The 18,916-nt window shown below is 38.5% G+C and overlaps 1 protein-coding gene across 1 annotated transcript in view; it reads left to right on the top strand.

The window, feature by feature from the left end:
* LOC102812908 (protein FAM114A2-like) overlaps positions 1–18,916 on the top strand; it is a 56,743-nt gene that overhangs the window by 20,463 nt on the left and 17,364 nt on the right. The window contains exons 5-7 of the mRNA XM_006863907.1: positions 2,999–3,133; positions 3,647–3,805; positions 5,796–5,925. Coding sequence (XP_006863969.1) covers positions 2,999–3,133; positions 3,647–3,805; positions 5,796–5,925 — 424 coding nt within the window. The remainder of the gene's footprint in view (positions 1–2,998; positions 3,134–3,646; positions 3,806–5,795; positions 5,926–18,916) is intronic.

Raw genomic sequence — 18,916 nt, 5'->3', positions numbered from 1 at the left:
CATTTGATGGACTAAGAGTTCTTAATTTGATGCTCCTAGAAAACTTTTTTGCTTTATAAAAATACTTTTTCTCATAATGGCATCTCTTAGGAAAAAGGGAAAATACTGTATTTATGACAGACACTTTAAAAAGTATAGATGATTAGAAATACACCAATGTTCATTGCAGCACTATTCACAATAGCAAAAAGATGGAGACAGTCCACGTTTCCCTCAGTGGAAGAATGGATAAACAAACTTTGGTACGTACACACAGTGGAATATTATGCTGCCTTGAAGAATAATAAACTGTAAGCCACCACATAACATGGATGAAACTTGAGGCAATTATGCTGAGTGAAATTAGTCAACAACGGTAGAGCACAGATTAGTGGGCAGACACATCATAGTTTGGGGGCTGGGGGGGGGCAATACAGAAAAATGGGGAGGGGGTGGAAGAACAAGGTAGATAGGGGAACACTGAAACAGGTTTGCATGGGCTAAATGGGACAGGGGCAAATAGTGATGCTTGCTGAACTTTGGAACAACAGCCCTCTGTGATACAGGAATCGAGGCATAGTTTGAAGAGGAGAAATAATACTAAAGTGTGTCACTGTCTTATGAATATTGGTTTCCCTTGCCAACTATTGTAAAATAGACACTTGAGTGGAACAGAAAGGAATGTCAGGAAGTGTGATTACAGAAAGCTTGTAAGCCCGTCTTCAGCCTATAACTGATTGGAATGCCTAAAAGGAGTTCTAGAACTTGCCCAGTGAAATGGGCCTCTTGTGGAGCCTTTGCAGTGTATAGGACCTTAGGTGGAATTGTGAGCCCCATCTAGAACCTTCTAAGGTGGGAAATTCCCAATAGAAAGGACAAGCAGACCAGCTTGGAACAGCTAGAGCAACAGAAGATATATCTTCAAAGAAAAATCAGCAGTAAAAACCCCAAACAAAAATGGCAGTATGATTGGTTACTCCAAGAATAAACAAGTTGTTCTCCGAGAAGCCATCAAGGCAAGCAATCAAGTCCCTCCGCGACTCCCCCCCCCCCCAATACTGAACCTCAAAGGGAACACATGAGCAGGCATGCAAGCTTGCTGGCGACCACATTGGTCTACTGGTGTGGAAGAGGGGGAAACACAGCAATGAAGAAATGGTGTGAGTTCAACCATGTTCCAGAGACTCCATTGACCTGGAGATGAGAGAGAGAAGAGGAAGGGCTGATTAGTCCAAAATGTGGTGAGGCCTGGAGACACCTGAGCCCATGGACAAGGACTAGTCACAGAGGGCTAGAGCTGAGAGTGAAGCATCCAGCTGATATGAAGGGAGGGGAAATGTACAAGAACACCCAAACTTGTAGACAGTACCCTTTGAAATAGCCTCAATGGCTTGATAATCAGAACTCAACTAGAGGAGGATAAAAAAGAACAATTTTTGATAAAGGAAATGAGTGTAAATTGCTACAATTTGATGAACTTGACCTATACTTATGGAGCTCAAAATACCAACATACTTTACATTAAGTATCAATGCTCTGTATACAGGGGAGATAGGGACGGGCAACTTAGACATTGGCTACCTAAAATGTCGGGGTGATAAAGGCACAGAGTGACTGGCTTATAAGATTTCAAGAGGAAGTTTAACAGTGTGTGGGGGAAGATAAAAGTCCCCACTGAATAGTTTTCATCTTGTCTAGATGGGTCTAGTTAAAAGAGATTGGGATAAGATTCTTCTGATTCAATAGTGAGTAATTGTTATCATGACTAATTGAAACTCACAGTTGTAAACGTAGAAGTTTTGTAACAAAAATGGGGGAGTAGTTAATCTTGCAGTCCAGAAACAAAGGACCCTAGCACCATCAAGGGAGAAGAGCACAAGTGGAATGCAGAACCTTATCTAGAGAATCAGCAACACCAGAGATGGAGGCAGAGATGGGGATATGGAGAGAAGGAGCAGCTGAGGACTGTAGATTAATGGGAAGAGAGGGACTAAGAGCCGGTGGCCAGGAGGCAGACTTTTAGAATGTGCCCTTTGGTGGTGTAAATTATTGATATGTCTGAGTGTTTTGTTTTTTTTTTTTTTTAAAAAGAGCTAAAATGTTTATAGAGAAATACTGTTATCTGATGGCACATGGAGAGATTTATATTCATGGTAATGGAACAAAGTATATGATTTGTTGAATGTAAAATGTAATACTGATGATCTGTCCTGTAAACTTTCACTCAATTCACAATAAAAAGTTACAAAAAAAAATGCATAGGAAATATAATATCTTTTCTAGATGAGAGTAGACAGTACTTTTTTACTTTAACTTTTTATTGAAGTGTAAGATACAGAAGAGTAAAACCGTAAGTGTTTGAATTTTCTTTCACAGTGAGCATATTCAGACTATGAAACAGTGCATTACAGCACTTCAGAACCTCCTTGTGCCCTCTCCCCGTTATTGTACCCCCTCAATCAAGATACCAGCAATTCTGATTTCTATCATCATAAAATTAATTTTGCTTGCTTTTGAACTTTGTATTAATGGAATATTACAGTATATCCTCTTTTGTGTCAGGCTTCATTCATGCACCATTATGTTTGTGAGCTTTATCCATTTTATGTGTGCTGTAGCTCACTTTCCTTGCTGTGTTCCATTTGTAATTATGTCATAGTTTACCTGTTCCACAGTTGATGAGTATTGGGGTAATTTCCAGTTTTTAGCTATTATAAATAGTGCTACTATGAATATTCTTATGCATGTCTTTTGATGAATCTATATTGCATTTCTGTTGGATATATATATAAATGGAATTTCAGAGTCATAGGACATACATACATTCAACTGTAGTAGATTATCAAAGAGTTTTCCAAAGCGGTTGTACCTGTTGACCTTCCCACAAATAGTGTATGAATGCCTTAGTTGCTCCATATTCTTGCCAATGGCTGATATTGTTAGCTACCACTTTTATATAATCAAAACATGCAGACATGTTTTCTTCATACTGTTGAATGAGATTCCATGTATTTTCTAGGGAAAGAGCGTTATCAGTGGTGGTTTGGATGCCTTAGAATTCATTGGGAAAAAGACAATGGATGTAATAGCAGAAGGAGATCCTGGATTTAGAAAAACCAAGGGACTGATGAACCGAAATTCTACGTTATCTCAGGTACTATTTGTCTTTACCAGTTTACTTCTTATTTCTATTTTGACTTGAATTTTTGTGTGTTCTAATTTAGGAGCTTGTTAGTATTTCATTTTGAAGAATTTTCAGTGAGTTTTTACTGAGAGGGATTTTTTGTTTTGTTTTGTTTTGACAGTGAGAATACTAATGCTCAGAAACATGTGCAGCTTTTTTTTTTTTCCCCTTCTTTCTGAGTGAGTGTATTGTCAGTGTAGTTCAAAATGCCAAATCCCGTCAGAGTTGCATATTTGATGTATGTTAAACCACTTGTGGAGCAATATCTGGTTTCCTGGGTGCTATTATGCTGTCTAGGATCAAATTGTGTATCATCATGTTTATCCTGCAGCTTCTGGGTCTGTCAAATTGAATCGCAGTGCCAGGAATGAAAGGGCAATGCTCTCCACTGTATCTCATCTCAGCTTTGCTTCTCTCGACTCAGAAAACCCACCCTTGAGCTCTTATTACTTGTTGCAGTGTAATGCCACCGTATCTTTCCAGGTGTTACGAGAGGTCAAAGAGAAAGAAGAGCTGGGGACCTCCAATGAGGTTACCATGGAAACAGACAAGAAAACTTATTATGGGCTACTCTTTGATGAATTTCAAGGCCTTTCTCATCTAGAAGCTCTGGAGATGCTTTCTGGAGAAAGTGAAATAAAGGTAATTCCAAGCCAAAAATCTCAACTGGAAAAGTCTTTTAAGTGAAAGGAATGCAGTATAGTTTCTTTTCTCTTCCAATATGACGACTTTAGTTTCTCTGGAAATACTCTACTGAAATAGAAAATAAACGAATATGTGAACTAATTGCTATGAAATTGTTGTTGTTGCTAAGTGCCGACGAGTCAGTTCCGACCCATCGCAACCCTGCATAGGGTTTTCGAGGAGCAGCTGGTGAACTTGAACCTCCGACCTTACAGTTTAAACAGCTTTGCAGTCTGGCACATTAACCCACAGTGCCACACCAGGACTCCGATTCCTAGAAACGTTGTTGTTAAGTGCCATCGAGTCACTTCTGACCCATAGAGACCCTGTATAGGGTTTCCTAGGAGTGGCTGGTGAGCTTGAACCGCTGACCTTGCAGTTCAGATGGTTTTGCAGTCTGACTCATTAACCCACAGCGCCACACCAGGACTCAGATTAAGTTAAATTTTATTTTTCTAAATTTAAATTAAAAAGGGAACATTAACAAAGTGGTCTTAATAGCACATCTGTTGCTTTTCCTTTGCTTTGGCCTTTTGTTCAGCTTCTTTGGCTTAAACTGCTAATTTGATGACAGGTACCTGTTGCCTTAAGCTGCCAATTTGAATAATGTGTCCTGTTAGCTTTTAGTTGGTTCACATCTATTTCATTTCTTTCTTACCAGCAGTGCCTGCATTATGAATGAGTTATGTTCTTAAATCTGTCTTTAAGTCAAATTTGTATGTTAGTCAGAACAGTTAGGTATGGTCATATCACATCAGTGAGTCAAATGTTTGTCTTTGTATATAAAGAACATTAAAGAAACACTCCCAGATATACTAAAGCATCTTTAACATGATGTTGTTGTTGTCAGGTGCCATCGAGTCGGAACCGACTCAGCGACCCCATGCACAGCACAACGAAACAATGCCCAATCCTGGGCCAACCTCACTACTGCTGCCACACTTGAGTCCATCAATGATGCCACCTGGCCAATCCATCTCGTTAGGGGTCTTCCTCTTTTTTCTGACCCTCCACCTTACCACAGCATGACATCCTTCTCCAGCGACTGTTTCCTCTGGACACTATGTCCAAAGTATGAGAGACAAAGCTTAGCCATCTTGGCCTCCAAGGAGCACTCTGGCTGCACTTCTTCCAAAACAGATCTATTGGTTTGGCAGTCCATGGCACTTTCAGTATTCTCCTCCAACACCACAACTCAAAGGCATCAATTGTTCTACGATCTTCCTTATTCACTGTCCAGCTTTCGCATCCATATGAGGCTATTGAAAACACAATGGCCTGGGTCAGGCGCACCTTAGTCCTCAAGCTGACATCTCTGCTCTTCAATACTTTAACATGATAATACAATAATAATAATGTTTTGATGTTTGTCACAATATCGTGCCCATTTGTTATTATGAACCATTTTATGTACCTTGAAATTTCTGTATAATAGACTTTATGGGGACTGGTTTGTAATTTTGGGTTTTGTGTAAGTCAGACATTCATAACCCAGGGACTGCCTGTATTTCTAAGCTGTTACTAAGTAATTTTGATACATTTCTGACTTGTATTAGAAATGCTAGTAGCATAGTAGGTGACGTGTTGGGATGTTAACCGAAAAATCAGCAGTTTGAATCCACTAGCCTCTCTGTAGGAAAAACATGAGCCTTTATGCTACAGTAAAGACTTACAGTCTTAGAAGCCCTATACAGGGTTGGTATGAGTCGGAACTGACTTGAGAGCACACCACCACCATCTGACTTGTATTGTTTTAGGAAGTACAAATTCTCCATAATTACCACTTTTCTGTAACAACCACACTTTTTTGTTAAGATTCTTTCAAAGAATCTTTGTGTTGACTGGTGAGCTCATAATCTTGATTTCAATTTGATCTACCATCTCTTTGAATGTTTTTCTTTTTCCTTCATACACCCACATGTTATATTATTATCTTATATCCAACCAGGTGAAATCTATTCTTAATTCTCTGAGTGGAGAAGAATTAGAGGCTCTAAAATTTGAATTAGAGCAACTCAAAGAAGCATTTTCACTAGCAGAGTTCTGTGAGGAGGAGGACGAAGAAGAGGAAAAAAAAGGTAAATGGAAATTCATCTTCTGAGTGGGAAGGATGCCTGTGTTTGCTTGCAGTATGTTGCCCTTGAAATAAATTATTTTCGCTTTAATAACGCTAGTCTGATTATACTTTTTTCATTGAGAATGTTCATAGGAAATTCTCTGTAACCACATCCCTGACTAAGCATTAATGTGGGCCATCATCCTTATACCTATGTCTTCCCACCCCTCGACTCTTTGAAACTTCTCCAAATCCAATCTTCTAACTAATATCTCTTGCCCACTTTTGCAGTTAGAGAGCTGCCCTTATGAGATTTCTGCTTCAGTTCTTTCACTTCTGACTGGTTATTCCTGTGAGCTTTTATACCTCTAGACTTTTTGTACCTCTCTGACTCCTGTGACCTCAGACCCTGTCTCCAGTCATTCAGGATGTTGTTGTTGTTGTTAGGTGCCATCAAGTCGGTACTGACCCATAGTGACCTTATGCATAACAGAACGAAACTGCCCGATCCTGGGCCAACCTCACTACTGTTGCCACCCTTGAGTCCATAGATGCTGCCACTTGGCCTGTCCATCTTGTTGGGGGTCTTCCTCTTTTTTCTGACCCTCCAGTTTACCAAACATGATCTTCTTCTCCAGTGACTGGGGTCCCTCCTGACAATATGTCCGAAGTATGAGAAGCGAAGTTTGGCCATCTTGGCCTCCAAGGAGAATTCTGGCTGCACTTCTTCCAAAACGGATCTTTTGGTTCTTTTGGCAGCCCATGGCACTTCCAGTATTCTCCTCCAACACCATAACTCAAAAGCATTAATTCTTCTACAGTCTTCCTTGTTCACTGTCCAGCTTTCACATGAATATGAGATTATTGAAAATACCATGGCTTGGGTCAGGTGCACGTTAGTCCTCAAGCTGACATCTTTTCTCTTCAACACTTTAAAAAGGTCTTGTGCAGCAGATTTGCCTAATGCAATACATCATTTCATTTCTTGACTGCTGCTTCTGTAAGTGTTGATAGTTGATCCAAAAAGAATGAAGTCCTTGACAACTTTAATCTTTTCTCCTTTGATAAGAATGTTGTTTATTGGCCCAGTGGTGAGGATTTTTGTTTATTTACATTGAGATGAAATCCATACTGAAAGCTGTGCTCTTTGATCTTCATCAATAAATGTTTTAAGTCCTCTTCACTTTCAGCAAGCAAGGTTGTATCATCTGTCTGCATATCACAGGTTGTTAATGAGTCTTCCCCCAATCCTGACACCACATTTTTCTTCATGGAACCCAGCTTCTCTTATTATTTGCTCAGCATACAGGTTGAGTAAGTATGGTGAAAGAATACAACCTTGTTGCACACCTTTCTTAATTTTAAACCATTCAGAGCCCCCATGTTCTGTTTAAAAACTGCTTCTTGGTCTAAGTACGGATTCTCCATGAGCACAATTAAGTGTTCCGGAATACTCATACTTCACAATGTTGTCCATAGCTTGTCATGATCCATACAATCAAAAGCCTTTGTGTAGTCAATAAAGCACAGGTAGACATCTTTCTGATATTCTCTGCTTTCAGCCAAGATCCATCGGACATCAGCAATGATATCCCTCATTCCACGGCCTCTTCTGAATCCAATTTGAACCTCTGGAAGTTCTCTGTCCATGTATGATTGTAGACGTTTCTATATTACCTTTAGCAAAACTTTACTTGCATGGGATATCAAAGATATTGTCCGATGATTTCCTCATTCCGTTGGGTCAACTCTCTTTGGAATGAGCACAAATACAGATCTCTTCCAATCAGTTGGCCAGATAGATGTCTTCCAAATTTCTTGGCAGAGATGAGTGAGTGCCTCCTGTGTCGCCTCACTTTCTTGAAAGATTTCCATTTTTATTCCATCAATTCCTGGTGCCTTGTTCTTTGCCAATCCTTCCATGCACCTTGGACTTCCTCCTTCAGTAATATTGGCTCTTGATCATATGCTACCTCTTGAAACGGTTGAACATCAACCATTTCCTTTTGGTACAGTGACTCTGTGTTTTCCTTCCATCTTCTCTTGATGCTTTCTGCATCATTCAATAATTGCCCAGAGAATCTTTCAATTATGAAAGTCCAGGCTTGAATATTTTCTTCAGTTCCCCCAGCTTGAGAAATGCTGAGCCTGAGCGTGTTCTTCCTTTGTGGTTTTCTGATTCCAGATCTTTGCACATTTTGTTGTAATAATTGGCTTTATCTATTTTGAAATTTTCTGTTCAGTTCTTGGACCTCCTTATTTCTTCCATTTGCTTTAGCATCTGTACACTGGAGAGCAAGTTTCAGTGTCTGTTCTGACATCCATTTTGGCCTTTTCCTACTTTCTTGTCTTCTCAATGACTCTTTGCTTTCTTCATGTATGATGTTCTTGGTTTCATTCCACAACTCTTCTGGTGTTTGGTCTTTAGTATTTAATGTGTCAAATCTGTTCTTCAGATGATCTCTACATTCAGGTGGGATATACTCAAGGTCATATCTTGGACTTGTTTTCATTTTCTTCAGCTTCAGTTTGAATTTGCATATGAGTAATTGATGGTCTGTTCCACAGTCTGCTCCTGGCCTTGTTTTCACTGATGATATAGATCTTTTCCATTGTCTCTTTTCGCAGATGTAGGCAGTTTGATTTCTATGTATTCCATCTGGTGAGGTCCATGTGTATAGTCTTCTGTTACGCTGTATAAAGAAGGTATTTTAAATGACCAAATCATTGGTTTTGCAGAATTCTATCATGTGATCTCCAGCATCATTTCTATTACCAAGGCCATATTTTCCAACTACTGATCCTTCCTCTTCGTTCCCAACCTTTGCATTCCAATCACCAGTAAGGATCAATATATCTTGATTGCATGTTTGATCGATTTCAGATTGAAGAAGTTGGTAGAATTCTTCTATTTCATCCTCACTGGCTTCAGTGGTTGGTGTGTAAATTTGAATAATAGTGGTATTAACTGGTCTTCCTTGTAGGCGCATTGATACTATCCTATCACAGACAGCGTTGTACCTCAAGACTGATCTGGATATGTTCTTTTTGATGATGAATGCAAAACCATTCCTCTTCAATTTTGTTTTAATGGCATAGTAAACCATGTGGTTATCAGATTCAAAGTGGCCAATGCCCGTCCATCCAAATTGTGGGTGATAGTTTTTTTGTTTTGTTTTGTTTTTTTCAAAGAGTTTTATTATTCCATTATGCTCTTAAATTTTTTAAAAATTTCTATATATGCTGGCACTATAGGGTAAAACTGGACTTCTAATTGCAAGGTTGGCAGTTCAAACCCACCAGTGGCTCATTTGTAGAAAGATTAGATTGTCTGCTCCTGTAAAACTTTCAGCCCAGGATACTCTGTGATCCCTATGAGCCCGAATCGGCTTAGAGATAGTAGATTTGGTTTTGATTTTATTCTTTAGAAAATGCAAATGTAGTAACACTCATTTTGAAGAATTATCAGGGAATGAAGTAATTTTAATAAAACATTTTCTCAATAACTGAATCTTAATCGCTAAGGGTTTTATTTAAAAGTTTTGTGTGGAAATATTTCTGAGATATGTTACACACTTGTTGTTATGTGCCGTGGAGTCGGTTCCGACTCATAGTGACCCTGTACAGGGTTTCTGAGGCTGTAAATCTTTACAGGAGCAGAACACCTCATCTTTCTCCTGTGGAACAGCTGGTAGTTTTGAACTTCTGTCCTTTTGGTTTGCAGCCTGATTCGTAACCACTATGCTACCAGAGCTCTAGCTGTCCTTTAAAAAAATAGAATCTGATTAATACAATTTTGAATTTTCTTGATGAAACACTCAATTATAAACATAAAAAGTAAATAGAAAAATTCCCTCAGGGTTTTTTAAGTTATATAGGACCAATCACTTATGTGGTAGATGAAATGAATGATTCTTAAAGTACAGTCTCTGTAGATCCCTGTTTGCAGTATAATATGTTTTTCAAGTGTGTTGACATTTGCACTGATGGTAGAAAAGGAAATGTTGGTAAAATTTCTGGTGTCTTAGCATGAACAAAGGTAAATGTCACTAAACTGTGGTACTAGCAGTCATTGTATTGTCATTGTTACCATATTTTCACTACCATGCCTTCATGGTTGAAAAAAAAGTGCCAGTTGACCAATGAGAAAATTTGAATTTCATGGAAAAGTTAGAATTTTATGAAATTCATATTTGCCACTGGCATGTGTTTGACAGCTTCCCAATGTTTATAGACTTTTCTGAAGAGATTGGTAGTGATAATAAAATAAATGTGATTTGGGAAGGGATATTTTATAATGAAGTGTGTCGGCATTTAGGAAGAGCTACATAATTTAGATCCAATATTTTCCAGATGGCCAATGAATGATAATTACAAAATCATGCATGAACAAAAGATCCCTTCAGAGTACAAGATATACTAATAGATTATAATTTAATCTAATTGAGTACTTTGCTCATGATATGGCATCAGACTCCACATTACAACTAACCTTTAAGAAATGATCACTTCTGAATTTTAGTGTAGTTGTAAGGAAGACTGTCACAATTATTTGAAAAGGCTATTAAAATACTCCTTCACTTTTCAACTATCTTCATGGGACTAAATTTTCTTCATATACTTATATAAAACAAGGTATCACTACAAATTGAGTGCAAAGGCAGGTAAGAGAATCCATCTTTCTTCTCTTAAGCCAGACATTAAAGAGATTTGCGTAAATGGAAAACAATAGCACTCTTCTCACTGTTTTTCAGTGTAGTTGTATAGTCTAATTATAAACATATTTTTATATGTAATATACAGTTCTAATATAAAGGTTACAGATAGTTATTTTTGTTAACAAAAACACTGTATGTCCTGGTTTTGATGCTTTAGCAGAAAGCAGCATTGGAAAAATCATTTATATGCATCTATTTGCTATTGTGGGATCCTGGTATGGTGTCATAGGGTAAGCACTTGACCTTGAGGTCAGTTTGAACCATAAGGCTGTTAGTTTAAACTCACAAGTTGCTCCTTGGAAACCCTACAGAGGGTTGCTATAAGTTGGAACCAACTCGACAGCACTTAACAACAACATTTTTAAAAGTGAATTGATATTTAATTAAGATATTTCAGTTTTAATATTTAATATGATAAACATTAATAATATAAACATTATATAGATATAACATATAAACAAAACCTCTTTAGGATCCTCAAAAAGTTTTAAATGTGTAAAGGAGACTTAAGACCAAACAATTTGAGAACTAGACCCTGGTGATGCAGTGGTTAAGTACTCGCCCCCTAACTGAGAAATCAGTAGTTGGAGCTCATTCACTACTCTGTGGGAGAAAGATCTGTCTCCTTCTGTACAGATTTATAGCTTCAAAAACCCTGTGGGTCAGTTCTGTTCTGGCCTATAGGGTAACTGTGAGTTAGGATCAAATCAGTGGCAGTGAGAAGACTGATATACTCTTAAAAATGTCTCTGATTGCTTTCTAGATTGTGCATCTTGTTTTTCTTCTGTGCATTTATCTCTCTCTTTTACCTGTCTCAACTATCATAGAGCTTGTTTCTGATATTCCCTGCCCTCATTTTGTTTTCTTTCCCTAATTTTATGTGGATGGAAAACTATAGAACTTGTTTTATATTTGAGTCATATATTAAGAGCAAAGAACTTTGAGTAATGGTCTTCGGATACCTGAGAGAGGACATACATTTTAAGCCTGTGGGTTCTGCACAAAGAAATCCTATTTTTCGTTTTGTCCCCATTTATGTTCTGCACTTTTTTTTTTTTTTTTTTTAAGGTTTTACTGTGAATTGAGTGATAGTTTACATGGGAGAAACTCAATTTTGCACTCAAGTCTATTGTATTTTGTTTCATTGCAGTGATTACCATCCCCTCCATGCATCATCTCTGGTAGTGTAGTGGTTACGAATCGGGCTGCGAACCGCAAGGGCCGCAGTTTGAAACTACCAGCTGTTCGCGGGAGAAAGATGAGGCTTTCTGCTCCCATAAAGATTTACAGCCTTGGATACAGTGTACAGGGTTTCTATGAGTTGGACCCAACTCCATGGCACATCACCACCACCACCACTACCATGCATCTTCAGTTAATAGTATTTGCTTCTATTCCCTCTGTTTTTTTTAAATGTATACAAAAACACACAGGAATATATATAATCATTTAAACAACCAAGGGGCACATTCTGCAAGTCAGCTTCCTGGCAGCCAACATACAGCCTTTCTCTTTTCATGGGTCTAGAGTCCTCAGCTGCTTTATCTCTCCATGCCATCACCTCTGCCTCCATCTCTGGTGTCGCTGCTTCTCTGGCTGGGGTCTGATGTTCCACGCATGCTCTTCTCTCTTGATGGCCCAAGCATCCTCTTCCTGGAATGTAAGATTAACTACTCCCCACTTTTTGTTATACAACTTATACCTTTACAATTGTGACAATTGCAATTAGTCATAATAACAATTATTCACTATTGAATCAAAAGAATCCTATCCCCATCTTCTTTCATCAGACCCATCTAAACAAGATGGAAACTATTCAGTGGAGATTCTACCTTGTCCTGCACACTCTAAAATTAAACTCCCTCTTGAAAACTTGTAAGCCAGCCACTTTTTATAGTAGCCGCCCCCACCCCCCCCCATTTTAGTTAGCCGATGTCTTAAGTTTCCTGTCCCTATCACCCCTGTGTACAGAGGGATAGGCTTGATCCTTGATGACTCCTTCCGTCTTCAGGTGTTTTGAGCTACTACATCCATAAATAAGGAGCTCTGGTAGCGTAGTGGTTACAAATTGGGCTGTGATCCGCAAGGTCAGCAGTTCTAAACTACCAGCTGTACTGTGGGAGAAAGATGAGGCTTTCTGCTCCCGTAAAGATTTACAGCCTCGGAAACCCTGTTTAGGGTCGCTATGGGTCGGAACCGACTCCACGGCACATAACCACCACCACCACATCCATAAATATAGGTCAGGTTCCTCAAATTATAGCCATTTGCATTGTTTTCTTTATCAAATTTCTTTATCTTCCTCTAGTTGAGTTCTGATCACCATGCCATCGAAGCTAGGTCAAATGGGTACTATCTGTAAGTTTGGGCATTCTTGTGTGTCTCCCCTGACACCCCCAACTGGACACTTTACTTTCAGCTCTAGCCCTCCGTGGCTAGGTCAGTGTCCATGGGCTCAGGAGTTCTTAGGTCTCCCCAAACTTCAGATCAACCAGTCTACGTTGTCTTTTAAGAAATCAGACTACTGGGCTATATAGCATCTTGTTAAATGACACCTTACTATATGTAAAGGCACAGTTTCTTATTAGAAAATGGTTCTTGAGTATACATTTTTAAAGTTTGAATATGACATTTATAATTTCAATGTCTTCACTTGAGGTATTAATAAGGCAAAATAGCATAGTGAATAAAACCATGGGTTTCAGAGTTAAACCTTGGTTCCAAATCAAGCTCTGCCATACATTAGCCATGTGACCTTGGGGATTTACTAAACATTGAGCTTCTGTATCATCATCCTTCTTAAAAAAGGATAGTAATTCCTCTCAGATTGTTATAAGGTATAAGTGAAATACTGTGTTTAGTGTATGACACATAGTCAGCACTCAACAAATGGATATTATTTGCATGATTAGGATGGCATCAGTAGATAGAGATTTGCATTTCAAATGTCTTGCTTAGAAGGAAACCCATAAATTAATTTTGATTCGCTTACGTTGCTCCATTGTTCCTAACCAGGCCCTGGTATGACAATCCCCAATTATTTATAAGCTCAATTTAATTTATTTGTACATGGTGCCATTAACAGTATTTGCTCAATTTAGTCAACATCTGGCTTTGCATAAGTAAATAGAAATCCTGATCTTTAAATACCATTCAGAGGACTCTAACGGGTTTTCTAAAACAGATGGATTTGTGTCTATGATTCTTATCTCCCCTACCTGTTTGCCAGAGATCAAGACTCAACAAAGATAGCACAGAATTAGATTCTCCCTTCACTTCCCCCAACCCTGCACTCCCCATTTCCTATTAAAATTTTCCCCAGTGCTTTTAATTGAAATTGTTAACAGTTACCTGGGTATTTAATTGCATCTCATTAAAACTGTTTAAAAAAAAAAAAAATGGTGTAAGCAGAGAGGAGAAAAGAACCAGAAACTGGTTCTGGTAGCATTGGTCATCTTCATTTCCCAGCCCCTCCATCTTATCTAGTCCCATAGACTTAGAAGAAGACTTCTTGCCAGAGGAAACTGTAGCCACTCTCCTGATCTCTCCAAGAAACAAGTCCTGCCTTGTTTCCGACATGTATTCTACTGCAGTAACTACTTTTTTTTTCTTTTTTGCCTAAACACACCCATTTAAAGGGTACAAATCAATGGCTTTTACTCTATATTCACCACGGATGTGTGTAACCATCACCACAGTCAATTTTTAGAACATTTTCATCACCTCAGAAAGAAACCTTGTATCCTTTTAACTATTATTCTACTAACCTCTTTACCTTCGAGCCCTAGATAACCACTAGTATATTTTCTTTATAGATTTCCCTATTCTAGACTTTCATATAATTGATTGACTTTTGTAAGTGACTTCTTTCACTTAGCACAATGTTTTTAAGGTCTAGTCAGTGTTTTCATGCGTTCATTCATTATGTATCAGTACTTCATTCTTTCTGTGACAGTAGTATTCCATTGTATAGCTATACCACATTTTGTTTACCCATTCACCCATTGATGGATATTTGAGTTACATCTACCTTATGGCTATTACAAGTAATGCTGCTGAAGGCATTTGTGTACAAGTCTTTATGTGGACAAGTTTTTATTTCTCCTGGTTCTATACTTAGGAATAGAATTACTTGGTTTTATGGTAACTCTTTGTTTAATTGGAGTCCTGGGGTGGTGCTGTGGGTTAATGCCCTAGACTGCAAAGTCAGTTTGAACCACAAGGTCGCTGGTTCAAGCTTACCAGCTGCTCCTTGGACACCCTATACAGGGTCGCTATGGGTGGGAACTGACTCAATGGCATTTAACAACAAATGTTTAACTGCCCGATTGTTTTCCAAACATGTTATACTACCATCAACAGTATATGAGAGTTCAGATTTCTCCACAGCCTTACTTACCAACATGACTTAAATTTTTTTTTTAAATATCTACTTTTTGATTCTAGCCATCTAGTGGCTGTGAAGTGGTATCCCATGTGATTTCAGTTTGCATTTCCCTGATGACTTATGATGTGATGAGTAATGATCCTTTTATGTGCTATTGTCTATGTATATATCACCCTTAAAAAAAAATCTATTCAAAATCTTTTGTACGTTTTTCAGTTAGTTAGATTGTCTTTTTATAATTAGATTCTGAGTTTTTTATGTATTGTAGATAAAAGTCCCTTAACAGATATATGATTAGCAAATGTTTTGTATCATTTTGTGAATTTTCTTTGAAGCATAACATTTAAAATTTTTAATGTTCAATTTATTGTTATTTTCATAGTCCTGTTTTTGGTATCACATCTAAGAATACTTTGCCAAATCCAAGGTCATGAAGATTTGTACCTGTATTTTCTTCCAAAACATAGCTTTAGCTGTCACATTTAAGTCTTTGATCCATTCTGAGTAACTTTTGTATATGGTGTGAAATAAAGGGACATTTTATATTCAGGGCTGTGGACAGGTAACAGGGAAGCACATGACAGTGACCTCCACACGGATTTGATTACAAACCCTTAGCAGTAAAAGTTTTTTGAGTACTCAGACCTAATATATGTATATTTGAATGCTTATATATTTTATGAGTTCTCATATAGTATTGTAAAACATGTATTATGCAAATTCTAAAATATATCCTAAAATAGTGTTTTTTTTTAATAAAGGATGAGACAAATATAAATAAAAGTTTTATTTATTTTTTTACTGTACTCCATTGGGTCACTTTGTGAACACCTTAGGAACGTGAATCTCAGTACAGTTTCAGATTCATCTCCTGTGTGCAAATAATTTAGAGCTTAGTTGGGAAAACAAAATGCCTGTTTAAGTCAGGTTTTAGATTTCAGATAGTAAGGTATGATTAGAAGTCAGCATTCATTATGTATGTCAAAGTTATTTTTAATTAGTGAGATCAACTTTTCCCAAGCCATATGGTACCTGCAATCACTAAAGCATTTGAATTCTCTGCTTCTAATGCCAAGAGAGAGACGGACAAAATGATAACAGAGGGAGGGAGAGGTGCCAAGATAGAGTTGTAATTTTTTTCTTGGGATTTTTGGAAGGAAACAGATATGAAGCATTCATTTTCCGTGGCAAGCTATAGATTGGTGATTAAGGAATACTCATATAATTTGGTTGTAAGTGGTAAAATATTTCTGTACACAGGTGTTCTTGTCTACATTCCAGGTTTCACAGAAGCCTTGTGCTGGGCTTCGTCCTTCAAAGCAGGAATAGGATAGAATTTAGATATATGGAGAAAGTGCATTTCCTGCCATTTGTGTGGATCTAAGAGCCCTGTTGTAGCACTGTGGGTTAATGCGCTGTGCTGCAAAGGCAGCTTGAACCGCAATGTCAGTGGTTCAAGCTTACCAGCCGCTCCTTGGAAACCCTATACAGGGTCGCAATGGATTCAAATAGACCTGACAGCACTTAACAACAACAGTAACGATTAGTTGTTTGGTCCTGACTCACATTTGCTTGTTTCTAAGTCTAGATGTTCTATGTTGCCTATCATCTCTTACCAGACTTAGTCTAAAAGCTTATCATTTTCCCAACATTCAGTATTCTCATTTGCATCTTTGCTCTTATCCATCATTATTTCTTATCTTCTTCCTGGATTATTGCCTCAGACTTCTTTTTCTCTTCTTGGTCCGCTTCCAGTACATACCTTACCCAACAGCCAAAGTCATCTTTCTTAAATAGAAATATCATTGTATAAGTCTCCGATTAAAATCCTTTAATGGCTTTCTGTTTTCACTGTGAGCTTTGAATTCCTAATGATAATTTTAATAAGATCTGTTACTATTTGGGGAGTCCTTGTGTGGCACTGTAGGATAGTCATTGGACTGCTAACCCCAAGGTTGGTAGTTCAAACCTATGAGCCAGTCCTCAGAAACCCTGTACAGGGTCACTATGAGTCAAAAAGGTTGTATTCTTTCACCATACTTATTCAACCTGTATGCTGAGCAAATAATCTGAGAAACTGGGTTCTATGAAGAAAAACGTGGCATTAGGATTGGAGGAAGACTCATTAACAACCTGCGATATGCAGATGATACAACCTTGATTGCTGAAAGTAAAGAGGACTTAAAACATTTACTGATGAAGATCAAAGAGCACAGCCTTCAGTATGGATTACATCTCAATGTCAAGAAAACAAAAATCCTCACCACTGGACCAATAAACAACATTTTTATCAACAGAGCAAAGATTGAAGTTGTCAAGGACTTCATTCTTCTTGGATCAACTATCAACACTCATGGAAGCAGCAGTCAAGAAATCAAATGACTTATTGACAGATCTGCTGCACAAGACCTTTTGAAAGTGTTGAAGAGAAAAGATGTCAGCTTGAGAACTAAGGTGCGCCCGACCCAAGCCATGGTATTTTCAATAACCTCGTATGGATGCGAAAGCTGGACAGTGAATAAGGAGGATCGTAGAAGAATTGATGCCTTTGAGTTGTGGTGTTGGAGGAGAGTACTGAGAGTGCCATGGACTGCCAAAAGAACCAATAGATCTGTTTTGGAAGAAGTGCAGCCAGAGTGCTCCTTAGAGGCCAAGGTGGCTAAACTTCGTCTCTCCTACTTTGAACATATTGTCAGGAGGGAACAGTCGTTAGAGAAGGATGTCATGCTGGGTAAGATGGAGGGTCAGAGAAAAAGAGGAAGACCCCCAACGAGATGGATTGTCCAGGTGGCAGCATCGATGGACTCAAGTGTGGCAACAGTAGTGAGATTGGCCCAGGATCGGACATTGTTTCGTTCTGCTGTGCATAGGGTCGCTATGAGTTGGTGCCAACTCGATGGCACCTGACAACAACAACATGAGTCAAAACCAGCTCGATAGTACTTAAAAACAACAACAACAACAACATTATTATCTGGATTCTAGTAACTGGTTTGGAATCCCTGAGTGCTGTAAAAGGTTAATGTGCTCTACTACTAACAAAGATTGGGGAGCTTCCAGTGTACTTCGAGGTGCCTCTGAAGAAAGACCTGATGATATACTTCTGAAAATGTTTGTTGTTAGTTGCCATTGAATTGCTACCAACTCACAGCGACTCTGTGCACAACAGAATGAAACACTGCCCAGTCCAGAGCCAAACTCACAATTGTTTTTAAGCCTGAGCCCATCGCTGCCACCACTGTGCCAGCCCATCACACTGGGGGTCTTCCTCTTTTCCTCTTACCTTTTATCCTTCTCCAGTCACTGGTCCCTCCTGTTAATATGTCCAGAGTATGAGAGACGAAGTTTAACCATCCTGGCTTCCAAGCAGCACTCGGGTGTACTTCTTACAACACAGATTGGCTTGTTCTTTTGGCAGTCCAGTGTACATTTGATATTCTCCTCCAACACCGTAATTCAGATGCATCAGTTCTTCTACTGTCTTCCTTATTCACTGTCCAACTTTTGCATGCATATGAGGTTATTGAAAATACCATAGCTTGGGTCAGGCTCACCTTAGTCTTCAAACTGACATCTTTGCTCTTCAGCACTTTAAAAGGACACTTTAAAAGGTCTTGTGCAGCAGGTTTGCTTAATGCAGTGAATACTTTGAGATTTCTTGACTTCTGCTTCCGTGCAGTGTTGATGGTTGATCCCAGCAAAATGAGTCCTTGACAACTTCAGCTTTTCTCTATTGGTATGGATGTTGTTTATTGGTCTAGTGGTGAGGATGTTTGTTTTCTTGACATTGAGATGCAACCTACATGGAAGCTGTGGTCTTTGATCTTTTTCAATAAATATTTTAGGTCCTCTTCACTTTCAGCAAACAAAGCTGTATTGGAGTCCTGGTGTGACGCTGTGTGTTAATG

The sequence above is a fragment of the Chrysochloris asiatica genome, unplaced genomic scaffold, assembly GCF_000296735.1.
Source record: "Chrysochloris asiatica unplaced genomic scaffold, ChrAsi1.0 scaffold00057, whole genome shotgun sequence".
NCBI lineage: Eukaryota > Metazoa > Chordata > Mammalia > Afrosoricida > Chrysochloridae > Chrysochloris > Chrysochloris asiatica.
The sequence above is the reverse complement of the archived record's forward strand: the minus strand, read 5'-3'. Positions and strand labels throughout refer to the sequence as shown.